General features: G+C 51.8%; 1 protein-coding gene and 1 pseudogene across 2 annotated transcripts; one reads left to right on the forward strand and one right to left on the reverse strand.

The window, feature by feature from the left end:
- Positions 1–10,045: 10,045 nt before the first annotated feature.
- Positions 10,046–11,458, forward strand: LOC308050571 (olfactory receptor 14J1-like; the record flags this gene model as incomplete). Its single annotated transcript, XM_080360734.1, has 1 exon — positions 10,046–11,458. One exon carries the CDS (start codon positions 10,046–10,048, stop codon positions 10,976–10,978), a length of 933 nt encoding a protein of 310 aa, XP_080216860.1. The 3' UTR covers positions 10,979–11,458.
- A 10,401-nt stretch (positions 11,459–21,859) lies between these two features.
- Positions 21,860–22,793, reverse strand: LOC308050721 (olfactory receptor 14J1-like; annotated as a pseudogene). The gene has a single exon. The product of its transcript is annotated as an olfactory receptor 14J1-like (transcript).
- Positions 22,794–23,303: the final 510 nt, after the last annotated feature.

The raw sequence follows: 23,303 nt of genomic DNA on the forward strand, positions 1-23,303 counted from the left end.
GAGGGCAGCTGCTCTGTCCCTCTGTCCTGCTCCAGCTGCCCTGGGCTGGCACCTTTCTGAGATGGGGGCTGATCACACTCCCATGTTACCCTGAAAAACCACCAGGTGCTGCTGAGAGCAGAGGGATCCACCTCAGACCATGACAGGTCTCACCCTTTCCTAAGGTCTCAGCACCCAACGTTTAGCCCAGGACACACACAGCTCATTCCCCAGCCCCACAGACTGCATTGCCCACAGCCCACAGGTCAGAGCAAAGCTGGGACACGTGTGCCCATGGACACACCTGCAGGAAAGGACCCACAAGATCAGGCTGTGACTCTGCAGCTGAAACTGCCATCCCCAGAGAGCCTGACAGCAAGAACAAGATCCCAACAGCAGCGACCCAGAGCAGAAGGAAAATGCAGTGAGGGTGGGGGTGAGAGAGGCCAGGGCAGAGGCAGCTGGGCACTCAGACAGCGTCCCCCTTCCCCAGCTGTGCAGCCACCTCCCAGACACCAACAGTGCCGGGCAGCTGCTCTCAGCCCCTGTGCTCTGCAGAGGAACTGGAGCTCTGGCTGCACAGGAGCTGCTTCATGCCTTGGAGCCCCCGGCCCTGAGGGCAGAGGCTTTGCTGGGTGGGACAGGAGGCCAGGGGGCTGCTCACAGGAGGGATCTGACCTGCAGGGGGTCACAGGAACTTTTCTCTCTTCTCCCTCCCGTAATCATTCCGGGTTCAGTTTCCTCTCATTTCTGATCATTTTCCTGCTCCCTGGAGATTCTCCCCTGGGAGGTGTTTCCCTGTCCATGTCTGTTCCCTGTCAGTACTCACAGACCATCCCACCCCCTGTGCCCTCCCCCTGGCCCTACAGATCCTGCCTGTTCACAGGCACTGCCTGGGGGCATCTTCCTGTCTGCAGGCTGGAAAACAGGACAGGTCAGACTAAGGCTGACGGGTCCAGCCAAGGTGATGCAGGTGCTGTGCACAGGCAGAGGGGTGGGGAAGGAATGTCATGAGCCTTCTGGCATATGTGCTGATCACTCAGAGCTGCAGTTCAGGAGTCTCAGTGACTTGTTTCAGCATGAGAACTCATTTTCAATTTTATCCTTTCCTGCAGCCCCTCACCCCTTGGGAGAGGAAACTGAAAAGACAGGCTCAGCAAAGCTCCTTATCTGTCTGGTAATCCTTGCATTGATCTTGTCATTGGGTCATTGCCTTAGATAAATCCTGCAGGTGATCTGGAGCTGTGAGCAGTGATGACCCACACAGCACCCTCTCCACAACATGACCCTGTCCTACCAGGTCTTGCTCCTTTCCCCAACAGCTTCTCCCCTCAGTGTTGCTGGGCTCTCCCGGGCAGGCTGAGCGCTGACCCTGGCAGGGGGCAGAGTCCCTGCCCGGCACAGCCCTGGGGTGCAGGGACCCTGCTCTGCAGGACAGCCCTGGCCACCCCTGCCTGCACAAAGAGCTTCTCACACCTGGAGTCATCCTCAGCAGGAGGCAGCTGCCATGTGTTATCCCTCTGTTGGTTTAAGGAGGAAATCCCTGCTCTGCTGCAGGTCCTCCTTATCTATACAAGAAAGTCTCTGATATTTTTACTTACATATCTCGTTTAATGTACCAGCGTTAGGAAATTCCACCAAAATCTACAGATGTAATAATATGCAGCCACAGACTTACTGTCTGTGAAGATTTCACTCCTTGTGAACTCACAGCAATCCTCCCCCCACATTTCCTTTCCTCTTTCTCTGCCTGGCTCCTGTGCCCTCGGTGCTGCAGGCAGAGCCCTCAGCCCTGCTGCGTGTGCAGAGGAGCTGCTCCTGGGCAGAGCTGTCTCTCTGCAGCGCTGCCGCTGCCATGAGCTCCCTGTGTCCCAGGAGCCCAGCCCAGCTCAGCACCACAGGAGCAGCCCATGATGTCCCTTTCTCTGTCCCCTCTGGGCTCCTCCAGGTGTCCCTGGGGCTCCAGAGGCACATCCTTGAAACAACTTCAATTAATCAGTGATGTTGATTCTCTCTCCTCTGAAGAGACACATCATTGTGTTCTTTGTATTAAATAAAGTATTAGTATGAGAATCAACTTTTCTTGTCCCATCCTTAGACAGGACACCAGGAAGATTACAGCAAAGGATCTAATTCCTCCAATCCGGGGGAGGAATATCTTCAGTTGAATGAGTTCAGACATTTTATTCTGGTTTTATACTCCTAGGTCTAGAGAGACATTCATCAGTCTTTGCCCATGTCATGTCTGTGCTCTGATTCAAAGCCTTTGCACATATGGGCTCTTGGACACTTGGTACCAGGTTTCTTGTGCAGGTCAGAGCCGGGCTGGTGCCGGGTGGCTCAGCCCAGATGTGAGGCCATGTCCTCAGCCAGGGACCTGACTGGGGAGCTGGAGCTGTCAGTGCTGCAGACAGAGCTGTGACACGGATGGAATGAACTGCGAGGCAGGGTGGCAGGAGTGAGTTCATCTGGTCTGCAAGGACAGCAGCCTCCAAGCACAGCAACAGTCCAGATCAGAACTCAGTCCAGACCTGGAAGGCAATTCAAGGGCCCCACAAGGAGCTGTTACTACTTCAGGAACAGTTAGAAGAGAAACGAAGACACTGTGTGGCCACTGATAAATTTAAGAAGGTAGAGAAGTGATAATCTCTGTGTCTCTTGTCCTCTGTCTTCACCAGCAAGGTCTCACAGGCATCTGTGGCTGGAGGCAGAACAAGCAGCAGTGCATGGGGATCAAGTCAGGGATCACTGGTACTAACACAATCCTCTCCAGTCTATGGGACAGCAGGGGCAGCATCCCAGGAGCTGGGACAGCAGGACCATGTCACAGTGAGGCCACTCTCCACCATCTTGGAAAGCTCATGGAGACTGGGGGGACTCCCTGACCACTGGCAGCTCTCACACAGTGTGTGCACTTTTCAAAATGGCCCATGGGTGAGCAGGGGAACTAAGGGCTGTGCCCCAGAGCATGGCCACTGGGACCCCATTGCTGGGTGTCTGGAAGAGAAGGTGACGGGGTTTGCCCAGGGCAGGTTGTGCCTGTCCATCCTGTTTGCTTTCTGTGAGGAAAGGACAGGGTTGTGGACGTGGGGAGACCATTGGTGGTCTGTTACCAGTGGGGGTCTGTACCCTGTAAGTCAGCAAGGCATTCAGTGTCATCCTCTGCGATATTTTTGTGTCCAAGGTAGGATATTATGGTCAGTCTGCAAGTAGATGGGTAAATCCAATCTGGATGGTTGGGCTTGGAAAGGTGCTGTAGAAAGGGAGAAACTTTCCAGTCCTGAGGACAGTCCAGCACTGGAAGCTGTTTCCCAGGAGTGCACACCCACTCTGTCCCAGAAAGTGACCAAGATGTGTTTGGATAAAGCCCTGAGCAATCTGGTCTGACCCTGCTGTGAGCAGGAGGTTGGTCAAGATGCCTCCTGAGGTCCCTTTGAGCCTGAATGACGCTGTCCTTCCTTCCTCTTCATGTTTTCAAATTAGGGAGAACTCTCTGTTTCTCCCTGAGCACAGAAGTAATCCACATGAGGTGCAGGGCTGCTTTGCAAGTGCCCCCAAACAGTCCTGACCACATCTTTTCCATCCTTTTTCTTTTGCCCTCAGCTAAGATCTTACTGTTTGCTGTCCTAATGCCTCTCCAGAAAGAACAGCCTGTGTTGTTAACCCTTTCAGAGCAGGTTGTTCAAGAGGTGTCAGCATCCATGTACAGAGTCTGCACATCAGCCAGACACAAATCCATCATTATAGAAATGGAGACGAGACACTTGACCAGCTCCTTGCACCCAGATATCAGCGTGACATGTCTGCTGAGATGCCAGGGAACACCTAAAATCTACGTGAAGGGTATGTGAGTCCTGGTTGGGTATCCTGGCTTGTCTCCTGACCCATGTGGTGCTTCAGGCTGTGAAGAGAATCAAAACCAGCCATTGGACTAGGGTAGTTCCATTTTACACGTGTCACACAGGGCAGATGAGGGAGCTCAGAACTCCAGACTCTGCTGCACTGTTGGGACTGCAGAGACTGGAAATGCAGGTGACAGTGTGTGTCAGTGCACACACATACAGATTCTGGCTTCCTTTGGGCCTTTGCACCGACCTGGGATCTGTTCCTTGGCCACCTTTGTCTCAGAAGGAAACTGTTCTCCTATGCAACCTCCACATCACACCACATAAGAAAAAATTAAAGGGTAGAAAAATAATGAAAGAAGCACAATTTGGGGGTAATTCTGTCCAAGAAGTGTACTCTTTAAATGATTAAAACAAAAAAAGAAGTGAGAGAAAAAGCATTGTTCTAAGAAATTCTTTCAAGACAAAACTGCTGAGGTGTAGCAGCTGCTTGGAAAAGCAAGAATGACTGTTAGGACTGAAATTAAAGAGATTTAAATCATCATGATCATCAGTGAGAATAAGGAGTTCCCTGTTACTGTCACTAGTGACAGCACCACTGTTCACAAACATCCTTCAGAGCATCTCCATTTTTCCTGGGCTCCAAAGCTCATCCTGCTCAGAGTTTGACAGGATTGCTGCAAACCCCTGTGACCCAAATCTCTGCAACTGTCTCTGCTCAACAGCCTTTTACCCCAGGAAGGGGAAAACTGCCAATGCAGACACCAACCCAGTGCCCAACCTGCCTGAAGAGCCAGGACAGTTGTGCCACACAACAGCCGCCTCTGAGGGAACCTGGAGGTGATGGAACTGAAATGGTTTCAACCCAAATCATAGAATCATAGAATCATTTAGGCTGGAAAAGACCCTTAAGAACATGGAGTCAAACGGTAAATCTAACACTCCCAAGTACTCCACCAAACCATGTCCCAAAGTGCCACATGTCCATGTCTTTTAAACACTTCCCGCAATGGAAGCTCCAATCCTGAAGCTGGCAGGACACCATTGGCTGCAGTTGGACATAAGATACTGGTCATGGCTGTGAGTTCAGCCCTGGCTGGCAGAATGTCTCACACCCTCACTGAGGAGGGCAGGGGGCTGGGAGATGGGAGCACGTTTCAGTTTCCAGATCCCAGCACAGAGCCCAAACCATCCTGCCTTTAGACTCTGGATCCCATTTCCTGAGATGCAAAGCTGGTGGGGCTTCTGTGGATACTCATGTTAAAAGGTATGAACAATCCTTCAAGTGTTTGTGTAATATGTCTAGGAATGTCAGACGTATATGCTCATATTTAAAGATTTGTAAAACAGTGCTCTGCATCAGTGGTAGCCCCTCTGGCAATGACAATTAAATAGGTATTTGCACTATAAGGCTCCATACCCCATCCACAAGCACACATCTAAGTGGTTCAGATGACGGGTGGTCTGGCAAACGTCACCCTTTGTGTCCCCAGATGATGGACACTGCTCATGTGCCTCTGCAGAGAGTGGCAGGAGCTGGATCCCCTTCTCGGGACAGACTCCTTCCAGGAGAGACACAGATACAGGGGAACTCATCGGGGCTTTACGGCATTTCACTCGGCATCAGTTTTAACATATTGGGTGCTGTCCTGTGACTGCCCTTTCTGCACAAATAATCATAAAACACAACCATTTAGTGAGACATGGTCATAAAGGGATGTTATGGACAAGAAAGCTCACCATGAACTCTGGAGAGAGCGAGGATGTTCATAATAAGCACCAGGAAGAACCAAGTAGCTCGAGGCCTCTTCTGAAGAGCAGGAGGCCTGAGCAGCCGTGATTGGCCATTGTAGGTGTGGGAGAGGGTCAGGGCATGTCAGGGAGAAGCAATGAGATGGCTGATGGCTTCAGTGAACCCTTCCAGCCATGTCTGAGCCCAGCAATGGAAAGCAGTTGATGTCTGCAGGTGGAGGAGGAACAGGAGGAAGATCTTCCTGGGAATATGGAAGTTAGGAAGGCCTCTCTTGGGCTAATCATGTATGGCAGTGCCATTTGCATGCTGTGGGCATGGCTGTGCCTGGGAGATGGGGAACGGCTGCTGCTGGGGTGGCTGTGCTCAGTCATGGCCCATGAGCTGACCCTGCTCTGCTCCTCTCTTACACTGCCCACACTTGGATGGTCCTCAGCAATCATCCAGGGACCTGGTGGATCCATGAACCTCCTGGAGTGATGGATATGGATCCACATAGAAGATTCAAGCAAGTTTGGGACTGAAACACTGAGATGACTGGTGACCATTGCCAGGTGTATGAAAGAAGCTGGATGAGTTGTGAGGAGCTCACAGGCATGTCCAACTCCACAGAAAAACAGAGCCTTGCAGTTAAAGCAACAGCACTTGACATAAATCCCACCTACAAAACACGAAACACTCAGACTGACCACAGGAAAAGCCTTGAAAAATATTGGAGAAAAATCTACCAGCTCCAAAGCGATAGGAATCAGCCATTCTAGTGATGAACAAGCATCAAGGGCTGACGTGGCATCAGAGCCACCTCCACATGGCCCTCACCACCTGGAACCAGTGTCTGCAAGTCTTTCCTTCAGCAGCCTCCAGGGACAGGGATCTGCTCTGGTTGTTTTCTTCACAGCTGTGTCAGTGATGGCCCTTCATGGGGTCCAAACACCCTCAGAAACTTGGGGTTTGCTTCTGCCTTTCACTTCATTAGAGGTTTGTTCATTCTTTCAGTATCTGCAGTTCAGGATCATGGCACCAGAGGGCTCACTAACATCTAAAATGCTCTTACAAGCCAAATCTCTGTGCATTATTTTCCTAAAGGCTTCAAGTCTGGTGTGGATGATTGGAGAGATTTCAGGAATAGCCATACAGAGAACATTTCCATAATAAATAGCAATAAAGGCAAATTTCTTTTATTTGCTTCCCTGCTCACCCTTCCCTCCCTTTCCAGAACAGGTGGCATCAGCAGCCTCCAATTCTTATTGATGTGTTGCATCTCCTGATACAGACTGAATATGTCAGAAAGGAAGGTGCCTAAATCACCATGTGCATGAGGAGACAGGCCAGGACAGCTCAAGAGGAGTCACACTCCTCTGGACCAATGGTGGGTGTTCCTGGCAATCTCAGGTGCCACAGCACAGTGATACTTGTGTTCAGGAGCTGGTCAAGTGACCCATCTCCTGTTCTGTAACGGTGTCTGAGTTTGCTCTGGTCACCCCTGACTTGAGCCCCATCCACTGCTGGGTGTTCTCCAGACTCCTGCCTTCAAGAACCAAGTCCCGGGAGACCTTGCTGTTGAAGATGGAGGCAAAGAAGCCATGAAGAACCTCAGTCCTGTCTGATTCTGCTCTTCTGAAGTTCAGTAGCAGGCTCACGTTCACCCTGTCTATTCTCTTACTGCAAGTGAAGCTCTGTCAGCTCATCTTGCTGCCCTTCCCGTGCAGGTATCAAGTCCAGAGCAGCTTTGTCATCATCCCCACATCCATGGACGAGGTTTCTAAATTCCTCCTTTGCAGCTTTCCCTGCTCCCACCTCCTGTGTGCTGCCTTTGTGCCCTCCAGCTCCATCAGTTCAGAGGAGCAGCCTCATGAGATAAATGTTTCTTTTCATGGGTACTTGGAGAGATCATTCTTGTGCTTGGAGCAGCCTGTCCTGTAAGGATTATCAGATTTCCTGGGCTCCTTCATCCTTCAGATCTACTTCCATGTCACCACTTTGCCCACCATCCCCCAGTATGTCAAAGTCTTCCCCTCTGGATTCCACCAGCCTGTGCTCTGCTGCTGGCCTTCCTCCCTCCCCGCTGGTGCCTGGGACCCCACTGTGTCCTGGTCACAACAGCCAAGGTGGACACTGATGTTCACATCCCTCACCAGGGTTTCCTTGTTTCTCAGTTCCAGATTCACGTGAACATCACCCTTGTTGGTCCACCAGGCAGACATGTTAAGCAGTTGGCCCAAGATCCCCTGGACTGTTGGCAGCTGCAGCTTTTCCTGGCCAGTGAATGTCAGGGCAATTACAGTTCCCCATAGGAACATACTAATTCACTGGTGAGTTGCTCAGCTTGCCGACAGAAGATCCATTTCTTCCCCATGATCAAGTAATTTGGAGCACACAATATATTGTCACCCTGTACTGGGCTTACATGACAAAGTCTTGGAACTGGGGGTGAGTGTGGCTGTGCTACAGTTGTCACCTCTCCGAGAAGACAACAGGAATTTGACCAATGTCAGACAGAGCTGATTTCAGTTGCTCCAAGTTGGACCCACTCCTTGCCCAATCTGAGCCACTCAGTGATGCTGGCAGCACCTCTGGGATATTGTATTTGAGAAAGGGTAAAAAACGCTGCACAACAGCAGGTGGGAGAGAGGAGGGAGGAGATGGGAGAGAAAAGCACTGCAGACACCAAGGTCATATCCCACAGGACCCAAGCAGGTCCCTCAGCAGGCCAAATCCTGCTCTCCTGAAATCCCGCTCTTGTCCTAGTTCTCATCTCCCAGGAGCCTCAGCTCCACTTTCCCATCCCTGACTGTTCCATCCTGACCAACTCTTTCTGGTTTGTAAGTGAGAAGTCCCACAAGGCACCTCACCCCACTGCCTTCTCAGTCACCCGTGTCAAGAAGATGTTGTCAATGAGCTTCAAAACCCTCATTGTCCCCAGCCAGGAACCTGGGAGGTGTAGGACCATAGTCCTGCCCTTGGCCTTGCACAGCCCCACATCACACTGTCCCAGGAAGGGCCCTGGGCAACGTGGGAGGGACAGGATCTGACTTTCCAGGACTGGGGGTCAGGGCTTGGCCCTTTGGTTAATGAAACACATCCAGGATTACTGAGCATCAGAGACGCCTTCACCTTGCTCTTCCTGACCTGTCATCTCTGCCTCCAGTTTTCTTCTCTAACCAAACCTGGATATTGTTTCCCAGTAGGTTTCCTCAGTGGGACCCATTAACAGTACAAGAAACTTTGGAGTTTGAATCTAACTTTGACTTCTTGAGAAGTTTCATCACCTTCCTCCAGGGTCTAAGGTTCATGGACTCAGCACCAAACCCACCAGAGGGGTCATTAAAGCACCTTGTGCTGCTCCTGTGCTGCTGAGCTGGGCTGGGCTCCTGGGACACAGGGAGCTCATGGCAGCGGCAGCGCTGCAGAGAGACAGCTCTGCCCAGGAGCAGCTCCTCTGCACACGCAGCAGGGCTGAGGGCTCTGCCTGGGGATCTCAGGAGACGAGCAAGGCAGAGAGAGATTAAGGATGGTCAGGACTGGGAGGATGACTGAGAGCTCACTGGAGGAGAAACCTTGGCAGCCCTTGCCATGGTAAGTCTCTGGTGCAGGGCAGTGCAGCTGCAGCTCCTGGAGGCATCTCCTGAAACTGGCACAGGCACAGCTTGTGGGATCTGTAAGGACGGGGCTCTTGTCAGGCCATGTTGAACAGCTGTGAAGCCGGGGGAGCACCCAGGGGTGCCCAGGGCTGTCCTGCAGAGCAGGGTCCCTGCACCCCAGGGCTGTGCCGGGCAGGGACTCTGCCGCCTGCCAGGGTCAGCGCTCAGCCTGCCCGGGAGATCCCATGGCAGCAGCTGTGGGTGGAAGGAGCGACCCCCGGCAGGGCAGGCGCAGAGCTTGTGGGGTTGAAGGGGGCAGTGTGGGTCAGGGCTGCTCAGAGCTCCAGATCCCCCCACAGACATGGCACAGGGTCCTTCTGAACAAGGACATCAAGACAGCAACAGCTGCCAGGGAAGGAGTCTGTGCTTTCAGTTTTCCACTCTTGCTCGTCTGGGTGTGCAGTGGGAGATGGGGATTTATTTCTCTCTTTGGAGCAGACACTGAGACCCCAGTTCTCGTTAGGACGTGTCTGAGCTGCTCCTGAGCCCCTGCACACACAGAGCTGCCCTTGGGCAGTGCCAGGAGGTGTAAGCAGGACAGAGCTGAGCACACAGCGGGTGGGACGGGGTCTGTGACACTGACAGGGAGCAGACCAGGGACAGACACACAGCTGCAGGCAGCACAGACATGGGCAGGGAGAAGGAGATGGACGAGAAATGCTGGGGAGGGGATTCAGGACCCCCTGAATGAGAGAATGAGCTGAAACATCCCTCCATCAGGGAGGTGGTTTTCCATGGGAAATAACATGTTTATTTTCCTCAGAGAAGTCACCCCTAACTTGTCAGTGTCCTTTCCTCCTTGCACAGGTCCTCATGCCCACAGGCAGCCAATGTCCAACAGCAGCTCCATCACCCATTTCCTCCTCCTGCCGTTCGCAGATACACGGGAGCTGCAGCTCTTGCACTTCTGGCTCTTCCTGGGCATCTACCTGGCTGCCCTCCTGGGCAACGGCCTCATCATCACCACCATAGCCTGGGACCAGCACCTCCACACCCCCATGTACTTCTTCCTGCTCAACCTCGCCCTCCTCGACCTGGGCTCCATCTCCATCACGGTCCCCAAATCCATGGCCAACTCTCTGTGGGATTCCAGGGTCATTTCCTTTGCAGGATGTGCTGCCCAGGTCTTCTTTGTATATTTCTTGTTTGGTGCAGAGTATTCTCTTCTCACCGTCATGTCGTACGACCGCTACGTTGCCATCTGCAAACCCCTGCACTACGGGACCCTCCTGGGCAGCAGAGCTTGTGTCCACATGGCAGCAGCTGCCTGGGCCGCTGGGTTTCTCAATGCTCTGCTGCACACAGCCAATACATTTTCACTGCCCCTGTGCAAGGGCAATGCCCTGGGACAGTTCTTCTGTGAAATCCCACAGATACTCAAGCTCTCCTGCTCGGGCACCTACCTCAGGGAACTTGGGCTTATTCTGTTTAATGGATCTTTAGTTTTTATGTGTTTGGTGTTCATTGTGGTGTCCTATGTGCAGATCTTGAGGGCCGTGCTGAGGATTCCCTCTGAGCAGGGACGGCACAAAGCCTTTTCCACCTGCCTCCCTCACCTGGCCGTGGTCTCCCTGTTTGTCAGCACTGCTGTATTTGCCCACCTGAAGCCCCCCTCCATCTCTTCACCATTCTTGGACTTGCTGGTGTCTGTTCTTTACTCGGTGGTGCCTCCAGCAGTGAACCCCCTCATCTACAGCATGAGGAACCAGGAGCTCAAGGATGCCCTGTGCAAACTGATGACTGGATTTCTTCTGAAGCTATAAATTGTATCAATCTTCTTCTACATAAGATTATATTCTATCTCATTGGAGGTTAATCCTGTGTGCAGTATTTATTTTTTGTCTCTATTTGTGTTGTTGGTGGTTTTTTGTTTGTTTGGTTGGTTGGTTGTTTTTTTTTATTTTTTATGATAATATTTTAATTTTGTTTGTAATTCACTGCCTGCTTTTCTTTTCACACCAAGTGGCTGTGTCAGTGTTGAATCTTGTTCTCTGTGTTCAAGCAAAATAAAGGGTCCTTCACCACTTTTTTTCACCAGCATTCTTTCTCCGGGAGCTTTCTGGAGCTGCAGGGACAGTTCCTGTGTGCATGGGTGGAAGGGAAAAGAGCTCTCGCATGTCAGCACTGCCAGGGAGCAGCAGCGCTTGTTCTTCCAGAGCTGTTTTGGTTCCACTCCACACTCTCCTTCTCATCCCTGGTGTTGGTGCAAGGCCTGAGTGCTCTGGCAGCTTGGTCACCGTCCTGCTGTGTGTCAGTCCTGTGGGCGCAAGCAGGGACAGGCAATGGGCACTTGTGTCACTGAGCTGGTCTCAGAACAGCCTTTCCACAGAGAAAGGTGATCTCCTCAGGGTAATACACGATGGTTTATATCTTCAATCATATGCTTACGATAGTGTCCCACAGATTCAAACACCAGTGTATAGATAAACAGTGTGTGTGTGCAGGGCTGGCACACAGCAGTGTCCTCTCACAGCCAGGCTCCTGCCAGAGACCTGCAGGACCAGCAGAGCAGGGCTGGGCTGTGCCCCTGTGCACTGGACACCCCACAGAAGCTGCCCCAGGGCATCGTCATGGACTGGCCCCTCCTAACCACCATTTCTAGCTCTGGCCTCTCTCCCTTACTCACAGAGGTTGTTCTTCCCTCCACGGAGGGACACGGAATGAGTAGGTCAGAAATTCATGTCTGCATTGTTCTGATGAGATGTGAGCATGCACATGATGGATGTGAGGTGAGATGAACCCAGGTGAACACTAACGACACCAGCTATTCCTGATGGTTCCATGAAGGCCTGTGAGACAGACCATGTTTCAAGGTCACTTCATGTTGGGAGTAACAGCCCATGGGAAACCACCCACTGGGATCTTCTTCCTTGAACTGAGCTCCCCGTGTCCATTCCTCATGATGTGGGACATCTCAGATGAGTGCAGAGCAGGTGACACACCACAGGGCTGAGGCGTCTCCCATCCTTGGGAGTGGCAACAGGAGGCCAAAGGGACAGTGTGAATCAGAGTCAAGTTCTGAGGTCCTCAGGAAAGGAAGATGTCAAGCTCATCTTCAAGAAGGGCTTGAAGGAGGATTTGAAGAATTCAGGGCTGGTCAGCCTACCTCTGTCCCTGAGAAGGGGATAGGCAGCATCTTCCTGCACCAGTTTCGGGAACCTGAAGGACAAGGAAGGCATTGCTGAACCGAAATGAGCGGAAAACCCAATGACTCCCAAGAAATGCTCTGGACTCATTCCAGAGCTTTAGACCCCCAGGAATGAGCTCAGTGACAGTGCAGCCCATGCAGTTGCATCTGTGTCCCTCACTGAGCAGCACAACCAGTGTGCAGTCACCCCATAGTTCTGCAGCCAAACTGCTCTGCAGAGCATTTGTGCCAGGTTGGGGCCCTGTGGGGAGCACAGGATGGGGCCAGGAGCACCAGAGCAGATCAGAGGAGGGATGGGGGAGATCAGACAGGAGCTGACCTGGACTGGAAACTGAAGAAAGTGTTCACCCAGAAGCAACATCCTTTTGCTCTGGTACTTCAGTCCTGGTGCTCATCACATGTCCTTAAGACAAACTTATGCACCCCTCTCGTCAACCTTACCCCAAGCGTCACCCCTAGACAAGGCTCCTGAGCTGGGGCCAAGCTGGAGAACTGGGGTCCAGCTGTGACCAGAGGAAGGACAAGGCCTGTCCTGGGTCCTCTAAAGGGCTGGCAGCCTCTGTGATCTCCACTAGAAAAGGCAGCATGCAGAAAACTGGAGACCATCCTCATGCCCATTGGAGGCGCTTAGGAAGAGTTGCTCTCTCCAAATATCCAGCCCAGCTTGTTGCTGCCTGAACTACCAGGAGAAACTGCCCCTGGACCCTCATTGCAGACCCCATCTCCTCCACCCCATGCAGGCCGTGCTCTCCCCCTTGGCACTGAGGTGGTTCCAGGGACCCAAGAGACACCTGTAGGAGGAGATGTTGGATGGGGATATGGTGTCCTTCAGTGCTCCTCATGGTACCTCCTGCTGGGCTTTGTGCCACTGGTCACAACCCTCTGAGCCTGGATGTTCAGCCAGTTCTCAGTGGTGCTGAGCAGGAACATGCCCACGAGCACATTGGGCTGCACTGGGAGGAGCGTGGCCACCCAGACAAGGGCAGTTATTGCCCATCGTGACTCAGCACTGGTGTGGTCACATCTGGAGCCGAGTGTCCCAGTGTGAGGTTCCCCATTCTGGAGGAACGGGAGGAGCTGTCGTGTGGCCAGAGAAAGTCTGGGTCACGTGTGGAGATGTTGAGAGACCCAAACTTCTTTAGTCTGGTGAAGGGAAGGCTGAGGAAACGTGCTGGTTTTACTGAAATTGGGTTAATTTTCCTAATGCATTTTGAACCTCTCTCCTTCACAGCCAGTACAGTCTTTGGCTTACATTTACTATGAGAATAATGAGGTAACGCTGTTTCTTCCCTGGGGTAGAGTTCATTTTGTCTTTTAGCAGCTTTACAGTGTTTGCCATTTGCTATGAGAGGAATGTCAGAACTCACTGAGATCTTGGCTGTTGTCAGGAAAACCAAGGACTTCTTTGGCCATCCAGACACAGATAGAAATTGGCAGGAGGGGACACAGACAGGACAGCACCTGAATTGACATGCAACTGATCAATGAAATATTCCCCATGATTAGCGCCATGCTCAATCTAAAGCTGGAGCCGGCTTCTAGGGCTTGTTACATCCGTTACTTTGGGTTTTCCAGCTGGTTTGGTCAGTTCCATTCAGAAGTTTCATCTTGTCAGGAGTTCGATGTCAGTTCGGCCTTTTGCCGTTCTGCCATTTTGCCGTTGGCCTTTGGGCCTTTCTGTCTGTTGCCCTTTTGCTCTCTCTCGCTAGGATGGGCTGTTCAGGACCAAGGTGCTCCCTTCTGCAGGACTGGCTGCTCCGTGTGACTGGAGTTACACGGGGGACGGCACTGAGTGTATTTTTTTAATTTAATTTATCTATTTCTCTTTAATTTACCTTGACTATTGTCAGTGAAAACAAGGACTTCTCTGGAGTGCAGTTGCAGGTGCAAATTTTTAGGAGGGGGCACAGACACAACACCACCTTGATTGACATCCAGGTCAATCAACAAGCTATTCTCTACAATTAGCGTCATGCTCAGTATAAAGCTGGAGGTGCCTTTTCCATCCCGTTAGTTTTGGTTTTCTGGCTACATTGCTTAGCTCTGTTCGGAAGTTCCATTCTATTGGGAGTTCAGTGTTAGTTCAGTTTTACGATGTTTTGCTGGTTTTCAGTTGGCCCTTGGGCCTCTCTGCCTTTTGCACTTGTACTTTCTCTTGCTGGGATCAGCTGTTCAGGACCAGGGTGCTCTCCTCTTTTGGGCTGCCTGTTCAGCACAATGAAAGTTATGTGGGGGATTGCACTGAGTGTCATATATTTTACTTTATGTATATCTTAGTATATTATTAGTAGTAGTGTATTATTTTTATTGTCTTATTAATTTTTTGTCTAAACCCACAAGTTTCTCCCTTCCCATTCAGTTCTCTCCCTTATCCCACCTGGGGACTGGGAGCAGGATGCGAGCAGCTCTCATGGTCTTAGTTGGTGGCTGTGGTAAAACCATCACAAGAAAGGGCAGTAGTAGCTTCAGAAATCTTGAAAATCACTTTACAAGATGACGCCTTTTATTTTATTTTATTTTAGTATTTTTGGTAGAGGGAACAGCAAGAGAAAGGAAAACCACCAGAAACTGCAGCTCTGGAGGTCCAGAGTGGAGCTCAGGATCAAGAAATGTCATTCTGAGCGCAGTGCTGTGGTCATTCAGAGGGACTCTGGATCAGCCATGGCTTTGTGTTTCCAGCAACAGCTGGTGAGGATGGAGAGACAGCAGCACAGGTGGGGACACACTGGGGTGGGAACAAGTCAGGGAAGCGCATGGGGTGTCTGCAGCCTGTGGGGAAACAGCCACAGGCCTGGGACAGTGCAGGATGGACCATGGTGGACATGGCCAAGGGCGCTGGCAAGGCTGGATGTCCCTGCAAGAGCCAAGGTCTTTGTTCCCTTGGCTATGGCTGATGTCCCTGCCAGCGAGGCCTAAGAGGAGACACATGGTTGTCATGGCCATGGCACCCCATTGCCTCCTTGCACCCCCAGGGAGTGTCACACCATTGTCCTGCACTGGGCATCGCACTCCCCACAGCCCCAGGAAGAGCCCTGAGCCACACGTGAGGGACAGGATCTCCCTTCCAGGGGCAGGGGCTCAAGGCTTGGCCATTGTCCTTCATCAGACAAACCAAGGGCTTTCTCAGCATCAGAGCTGCTGCTCTTTGCCTTTGCCTGATGCAATCACTGCCTCCAATTATCTGCTCTAACGAGTCCCTGGGAGGCTTTGTCAGTAACAGCCCTCAGTGGGGCTCATTAATGCTTCAAGGTACTTTGGAGTTTGCTTCTGCCTTGGACTTCTTGAGCAGATTCTTCAGTCTGTGCTTGGTATCTGAGGTTCATGGACTCAGCACCAAATACACCATGGGGCTCATTAAAACACAGAAAGCCCTAAGGAGCGATGTTTCTTTCCTTAATTTTCTTCAAATCTTCCAGAATTGTGGAACTAACTGTACAGGTTTCAATGGGACACTTGCTGCTGAAGGTTTCAAGGAAGATTTCATAAAGGAGGGTTTTTTTATTTCAAGGGTATTTTCAATCATTTTCCAGTGTATAGAAGAAGTGACAGCAGCATTCTACACCGGACATTGATCCCGAGGGTCTCCTGGAGACATCTGGACAGGCAGGAGAACAGTCCCTGAGGCTGGACACTGTATGGACAACCTGGCTCCTCACCCCCACCCCCAGTCTGCCGGGTCCCTCATTGGCCACCAGAGATTGCATCACTTTTCCTCCATCAGACTTCTCCACTGAGCTCTGCAGGAGATGCTGCAGCTCCTGTGCACCAGCTCCACCTGCTCTCCTGTGCAAACACTGCACAGTTCAATCAACAGCAAAACACTTTCCTCAGCTGTGTGTGTAAGTGGATCTGATGAGGTCCAGCATCCACAAGGGACACCCACACAAGAACTGCTTTAGACAGAGAGACAGGAGAGGATAGAAATAAACACAATGAACGTGTTGACTGCCATGTCAATTAGAGCTCTGAAGAACGGGGCAAGTTTGTAACTCCCTGAAGCTCAAAGCAGAAACCAGACAGTTGAGAGGCCACTGAATGACCAAAGAGCAAGTGGAGGAGAAACCTGAGAGCACTGGGAAGGGCAAACGTCCAGACAGGGCTGGAAAGTTGTCCTTGGACAGGGACATTGAATCAGGAGAGGTGGGAACTCCTGAATGACGAGGGAGATAAAATCATAGAATGTTGGTAATAGAAGTACAGGAGAAGACCAATATTTCTTCTCCTACCCTTAGTACATCAGTCATCAGCTGTCTCACCATAAACAGCCAGGGCCATTTTAGGGCCCCAGTGTACCTGAGGTGCTGGCCTGGGATTGGCATCTGTCACACAGGACCGGGGGAGACCAGAGCACCGTGCAGTGCAGGTGGAGCCTGGGCAGGGGTTCCTGGGGCATCTACACTGGCACCAGGTGTTTGTGTCCCTGCAGCTGAAGACATTTGTGTCCTGAATCCATGCCCAGCTCTGGAAAACTCTTTCCTTTTCAAAGAAAAGACACCACACCAAAGAAACAAAAAAAAAAGTATGTTGACACCTGCCTCTGCTTTGGATCTTTGTCTTCAATTCCTCTTATTTTAATTGTCATTGACATTAACTGACATCTGATGGGCCTGCAGGCATGAAGTCAAGATCATGTTGTGTCTTGCACAGCGCCCCATGCCCTCTGAACCTGCCCTGCCCAGGACTCCTCACACGTTGCCCAGAGCGAGTCACACTGAGGTGTTGGCTGGTTCCCTGGCTGGGATGTTGGTTTAGATGGTCACCTACAGCACAGGTGGGTCCTGCCCCATCATCGCCTGCTCTGCTCCAGTCTGAAACAGAGCCCAACATCACAATGGGATCATGAGAGAACTGAGGCTGAAGGGACCTCAGGAGTCTGCAGTCCAACCCATCACCAACTGGGTCACACCAAGGTGTTCAAGCCTTGATTCAATCAGAGCTTTAGCAGGACTAGAGAAGTGATCACCCCTTTGTGCTGGGCACTGGTGAGGCTGCACCTTGAATCCTGGGATCAGTTTGAGGCCCCTCATGGCAAGGAAGACATTGAGGTGCTGGAGAGAGTTCAGAGGAGGTGACAAGACTGGTGAAGGGTCTGGAGCACCAGTCTCACGAGGAGCGGTTGAGGGAGCTGGGGCTGTTCAGCCTTGAGAACAGGAGGCTGAGGGGAGACCTTATTACTCTCTACAGCTGCCTGAAAGGAGGTTTTATCATGGAGGGTGTTGGTCTCTTCTCCCAAGGAGCAAGTGATAGGACAAGAGGAAGTGGCCTCAAGTTACGCACGGAGAGGTTTAGATTAGATATTAGGAAAAAATTCTTTAGGGAAAGGGTTTTGAAGCAATGGAACAGACTGCCCAGTGAGGTTGTGGAGTCCCCATCACTGAAGGTGTTTAAAACACAGATAGATGGGGCTCTTAGGGACATGGTTTAGTGCCAGATTTAGGTTATGGTTGGACTCTATGATCTTAAGGGTCTCTTCCAGCCACAATTATTCTATGATTCCATGATAAGTCATGTTTGCTATTTTCTTTCTCAGAGGACCATGCAGCCTCCCTGAGAGCCAGGACTTTTCTGAGGTGTTGGAGAGACGTCTCACGGTCACACCAGCCAGTTCCACCAGCCCCTGTCTGTCCCTTCCCAGAACAAACCTTTTCTCCATATCCCGAACTTTCAGGCGAGTTTCTGGGACACAGCAAATGCTGTGCTGGTCTTCTGGGCTTCTTCAGACAGAGCAGCTTGACAACATGTCGATGGGCTCTCTGTGCACCTCAAAGCCTTCCTGACCATTTTTCTCAATGTCCCGCTTGCACCCAACCTTTCTGGTCCTTAAGCTGTACATGAGGGGAATGAACAGGGATGTGGGGAAAGTGTAGAAGAAAGACTTTGTCAAACTGTCTTGGGAGGGCTGTTCTGGGCATCCCACAGTCCAGGATGAGGCAGCTGGAGAAACCAGTGGCATTGGTGAGAGGTCCAGGAGGAGAAGGCCTTGTGCCTGTCTACACTGAGGTAGAGCAGTGATGCATTCATGGGATGCCCATGTGAACAGGAAGGGGACAAATGGCTCTAAAATGCCTTCCAGCCAGTTCTTTACCCATCGCACATACACCATCCAGGCCACGAGCTGCAGCTTCTCCAGGAGATGCTGTGGGACACGGTGTCAAAGGCTTCACTGCAGTCTAAGGACACAACACCCACAGCCCGTGTGGCGCATTCACTGCCCACGACAGACTTTCCCTCATCTGCTCAGCGGTCACCTTGTCACAGAAGGAGATCAGGCTGGTCAAGCAGGACCTGCCTTTCATCAAGCCATGCTGATTGGGCCCCATTGCTCGTCTGTGTGTGTGACCTCACAGTCCTTTCCCAGCCGTGTTCCTGCTGTTGGCCAATCCCCTGCAGAGGCAGAAGTGACCTCACAGTGCCCTCCACAGCCATTGGCTCCTACTGGACTATGAGTTCCTGACACACAAGTGACCACACGGCATCGTACCCACCATCACCCTCCTTGTGGTCCAGTGTGTGAGCAGATCAAACTGAGCTGCTTTCATCAAATTTATCTGATAGATTTCCTATCAAGGGTTTCAGTGGAGAAACGTTCCTCAGAGGAGCTGCTGTATTTACTCTGGGGCATTTTAGATCTCCAAGGAAAAGATTCATGGTATCCTACAATAATGCAGGTTGGAAGAGACCCCTGAACACCATCAGTGTGCCACTGATCTTTATGGCACCCCAAGGAACAGCTGATGGCATTTGTGCTCACTTGAGTTCATCTCACCACATGCACACAGTGGTGATGCACATGATGTGTGTGTTTACATCTCATCTGGACAATGAAAACATGGACTTTTGACCTAGTGTTTCACAGAATCATGGAATGTCCTGAGTGGGAAGGATCCACAGGATCATGGAGTCCAAGTCCTGTCCCTGCACAGGACACCCCATAGGTCACCGCGTGTGTCTGAGGACGTTGTCCAGTCTCTTCTTGAACACTGTCAGGTTGGGGCCGTGACACCTCCCTGGGGAGCCTGTTCAGTGTCCAGCACCTCTGGGACAAGAACCTTTTCCTCATGTCCAACCTAAACCTCCCCTGACACACCTTCCTGCCATTACCTTGGGTTCTGTCATTGGTCACCAGAGAGAAGAGATCAGTGCCTTCCCCTCCTTCTCCCCTTGTGAGGAAGCTGTAGCCACCGTGAGGTCTCCTTTGAGTCTTTTCTTAAGCTCTGATGCTCAGAAACCCCTTGGTTTGCTTTCTGAAGCAGAAAGGAGGAGCCATGAGCTCCAGGCAATGGGAAGGGGGATCCTGTCCCTCACACACGGCTCAGGGCTCTTCCTGGGACCGTGGGATGTGGGTGTGCAAGGCCCAGGGAAGGACAACACTGGGACAACAACCTCCAGCTTCCCCATGGGGCTGCAAGGAGGCAGCGAGGCCCCAGAGCCATGAGGACAACATGTCTGCTCCTGGGGTCAGTGGCAGAGACAACTGCCCTGGCCAAGGGGACACAGACTTGGGTTCTGTGGGTCCCTTCCAGCCTTCCAGCGCCCTTTGCCATCTCCACCACAGGCTGTTCCACACGGTGCTGCCCCTGCCCCTCTTTCCCTGCAGGCTGCAGACACCCATCTCGCTTCCCACCTGCTCTCACCCAGCATCTCTGCACCTTCACTGCTGTGTCTGCACCCTCACCGGCTGCTCTTTGGAACACAAACCATGGGCTGATCCAGCTCCCTCTGGGTCACCTCTTGCACCACAGCACTGCCCTTCCAGTGACATTTCTTACTCCTCATATCCTGTTTGCACTTCCCAATCTGCACTTGGTAGCCAGAAGGAGACCATATCTGAGCCTTGAAAACAGCCTGTACACAACATGCCTTTCTTTCCCCTGTCCATTCTGGTTCAGCAATCCCTTTCTTGTCCTTCACATTCCTGGACATGGCTGCAGGAGGACGTCTCCCAACACCTTCCCAGGGAGCAAGGTAGGGTGGCCAGCCTGTAATGCTCCCAGTTCCTATTCCTGCTCTTCTTCAAGATGGGTTTGAGGTCTGCGGTTTCTAAGGACCCCAGAACCATTCTGGTTTCTGTGGCACTTTTGAGAACACAATCCAGAATCACGGTCAAGGGTGATGTAGCAGACAGGAGCACTTGCAATGAGCCTGTCCAAGGCAGCTGAGATGAATCTCAGTGGGCCTGTGGAGTTTGTTCCTGGAGTCACACACAGAAATGTCAGAGTTTCATCAAGCATCCACAAGTGACCCTACCTCATGGGCTCCTTATGCACCCAGGGATGTTCAGAGACAGAGTCTGTCCCTTTTACACACAGAGGCAGGAGTCACAGTGTCCCTCTGGCCTCCTGTTGCCATTCAAAGGGATGGGAGGCACCTCAGCCCTGTGGCGTGTCACATGCTCTGCACTCATCTGGCATGTCCCACATCATGAGGAATGGACACAGGGAGCTCAGTTCAAGGAAGAAGATCCCAGTGGGTGGTTTCCCATGAGCTGTTACTCCTAACGTGAAGTGACCTCGAGACACTGTCTGTCCCACAGGCCTTCATGGAACCTCCAGGAATAGCTGATGGAATTTTTCCTCACTCAGGTTCATGTCACCTCACATACATGATGTGTGTGCTCACATCTCATCTGAACAGTGCAAACATGGATTTCTGACCTACTCATTCAGGGTCCCTCAGTGGAGGGAAGAACAACCTCTGTGAGATGGGGAGATAGGCCAGGGCTGCAAATGGTGGTTGTGAGGGGCCAGTCCATGATGACTGACCTGAGGCTCCTTCCACGGGGTGTCCAGTGCACAGGGGCACAGCCCAGCCCTGCTCTGCTGGTCCTGCAGGTCTCTGGCAGGAGCCTGGCTGTGAGAGGACACTGCTGTGTGACAGCCCTGCACACACACTCTGTTCACCTGTACACTGGGGTTACATCTGTGAGACACTTTTGTACTCATATGCTTGAAGACATAAACCATCATGTTCTGTACATAGGAGATCACCTTTCTATCTGGAAAGGCTGTTCTGGGACCAGCTCTGTCACAGCAGTGCCCATTGCCTGTCCCTGCCTGCGCCCACAGCACTGACACACAGCAGGACGGTGACCAAGCTGCCAGAGCACTCAGGCCTTGCACCAGCACCAGGGATGAGAAGGAGAGTGTGGAGTGGAACCAGAACAGCTCTGGAAGAACAAGCGCTGCTGCTCCCTGGCACAGCTGCCATACTGGACATGATTCCCCTACTCCAGTCACAGAAACTGTCCCTGCAGCTCCAGAAAGGCCTTGGAGTTACAATGTTAGTAGAAAAAAAATTGTGGAAAGTCCCTTTATTTTGCTCAAACACAGAGAGCATTAATTCGTCACTGACACAGCCACTCAGTGAGAAAAGCAGGCAGTGAATTACAAAGAAAATTAAAACTTTCTCACAATAAACAAACACAAGGAGAAACAAAAAATACTGCACACAGGATGAACCTGCAATGAGTTGGCCTATAACTCTTATGTAGAAGAACTTAGAGACAGTTTATAGCTTCAGAAGAAATCCAGTCATCTGTTTCCTCAGGGCATCCTTGAGCTCCTGGTTCCTCATGCTGTAGATGAGGGGGTTCACTGCTGGAGGCACCACCGAGTAAAGAACAGACACCACCAGGTCCAGGGATGGGGAGGACATGGAGGGGGGCTTCAGGTTGGCAAACATGCCTGTGCTGACAAACAGGGAGACCACGGCCAGGTGAGGGAGGCAGGTGGAAAAGGCTTTGTGCCGGCCCTGCTCAGAGGGGATCCTCAGCACGGCCCTCAAGATCTGCACGTAGGACACCACAATGAACACAAACAGCCAAAAGTTAAACAGGCACTGACCAAAATAAGCCCAAGTTCCCTGAGGTAGGAGTGTGAGCAGGAGAGCTTGAGGATCTGGGGGATTTCACAGAAGAACTGGCCCAGGGCATTGCCCTTGCACAGGGGCAGTGAAAATGTATTGGCCGTGTGCAGCAGAGCAGTGAGAAACCCAGTGGCCCAGGCAGCTGCTGCCATGTGGACACAAGCTCTGCTGCCCAGGAGGGTCCCGTAGTGCAGGGGTTTGCAGATGGCAACGTAGCGGTCGTACGACATGACAGTGAGGAGACAGTATTCTGCTACTACCAAGAAGGTAAAGAGAAAGAGCTGTGCAACACATCCTGTGTAGGAGATGTTCCTGGTGTCCCAGAAGGAATTGGCCATGGACTTGGGGACAATGGTGGAGATGGAGCCCAGGTCCAGGACAGCGAGGTTGAGCAGGAAGAAGTACATGGGGGTGTGGAGGTGCTGGTCCCAGGCTATGGTGGTGATGATGAGGCCGTTGCCCAGGAGGGCAGCCAGGTAGATGCCCAGGAAGAGCCAGAAGTGCAAGAGCTGCAGCTCCCGTGTGTCTGTGAATGGCAGGAGGAGGAACTGGGTGATGGAGCTGCTGTTGGACGTTTGCTGCCTGTGGGCATGTGGCACTGTGAAAACAGGAGAGCACGTAAAGAAATCAGGACAGAGTTCTCCCAGAAAATCTCTTCCCCTCCTCAACCAACATCCCTCTTCTACTCCCACCTGTGCCACCACATACAGAAATGTAAATTGTTCTCTCCTTTTTGGCAGCCGCTGTGGTCATGTCCCTGGCTGGAGCGTTGGTTTGTGCTTTCTGATTGTGCTGTGAGGATCAGGGCCTCTTCCTGTGGGCTCCCAAGGTGTCAACCCTGCCCTACAGCACCGGGACCTGGGAAAGGGGGGGAGTTCTTGTGTTTATACACAATTATAATCTACTTATATCGTAATCATAATTCACAATATCATGCCAGGGAAGCACTGGGGTGTCCTAAAGCTGTTCTGACTGGGACAGAATGGGCTCATTCCCCAGCCCCACACATAGAACATCCCAGAGCCCCACAGGGCATGATGGGCTTAGGGAATTTGCTCCCACAGAGACATCTGCAT

Source organism: Nesoenas mayeri (assembly GCF_963082525.1).
Source record: "Nesoenas mayeri genome assembly, chromosome: 29".
NCBI lineage: Eukaryota > Metazoa > Chordata > Aves > Columbiformes > Columbidae > Nesoenas > Nesoenas mayeri.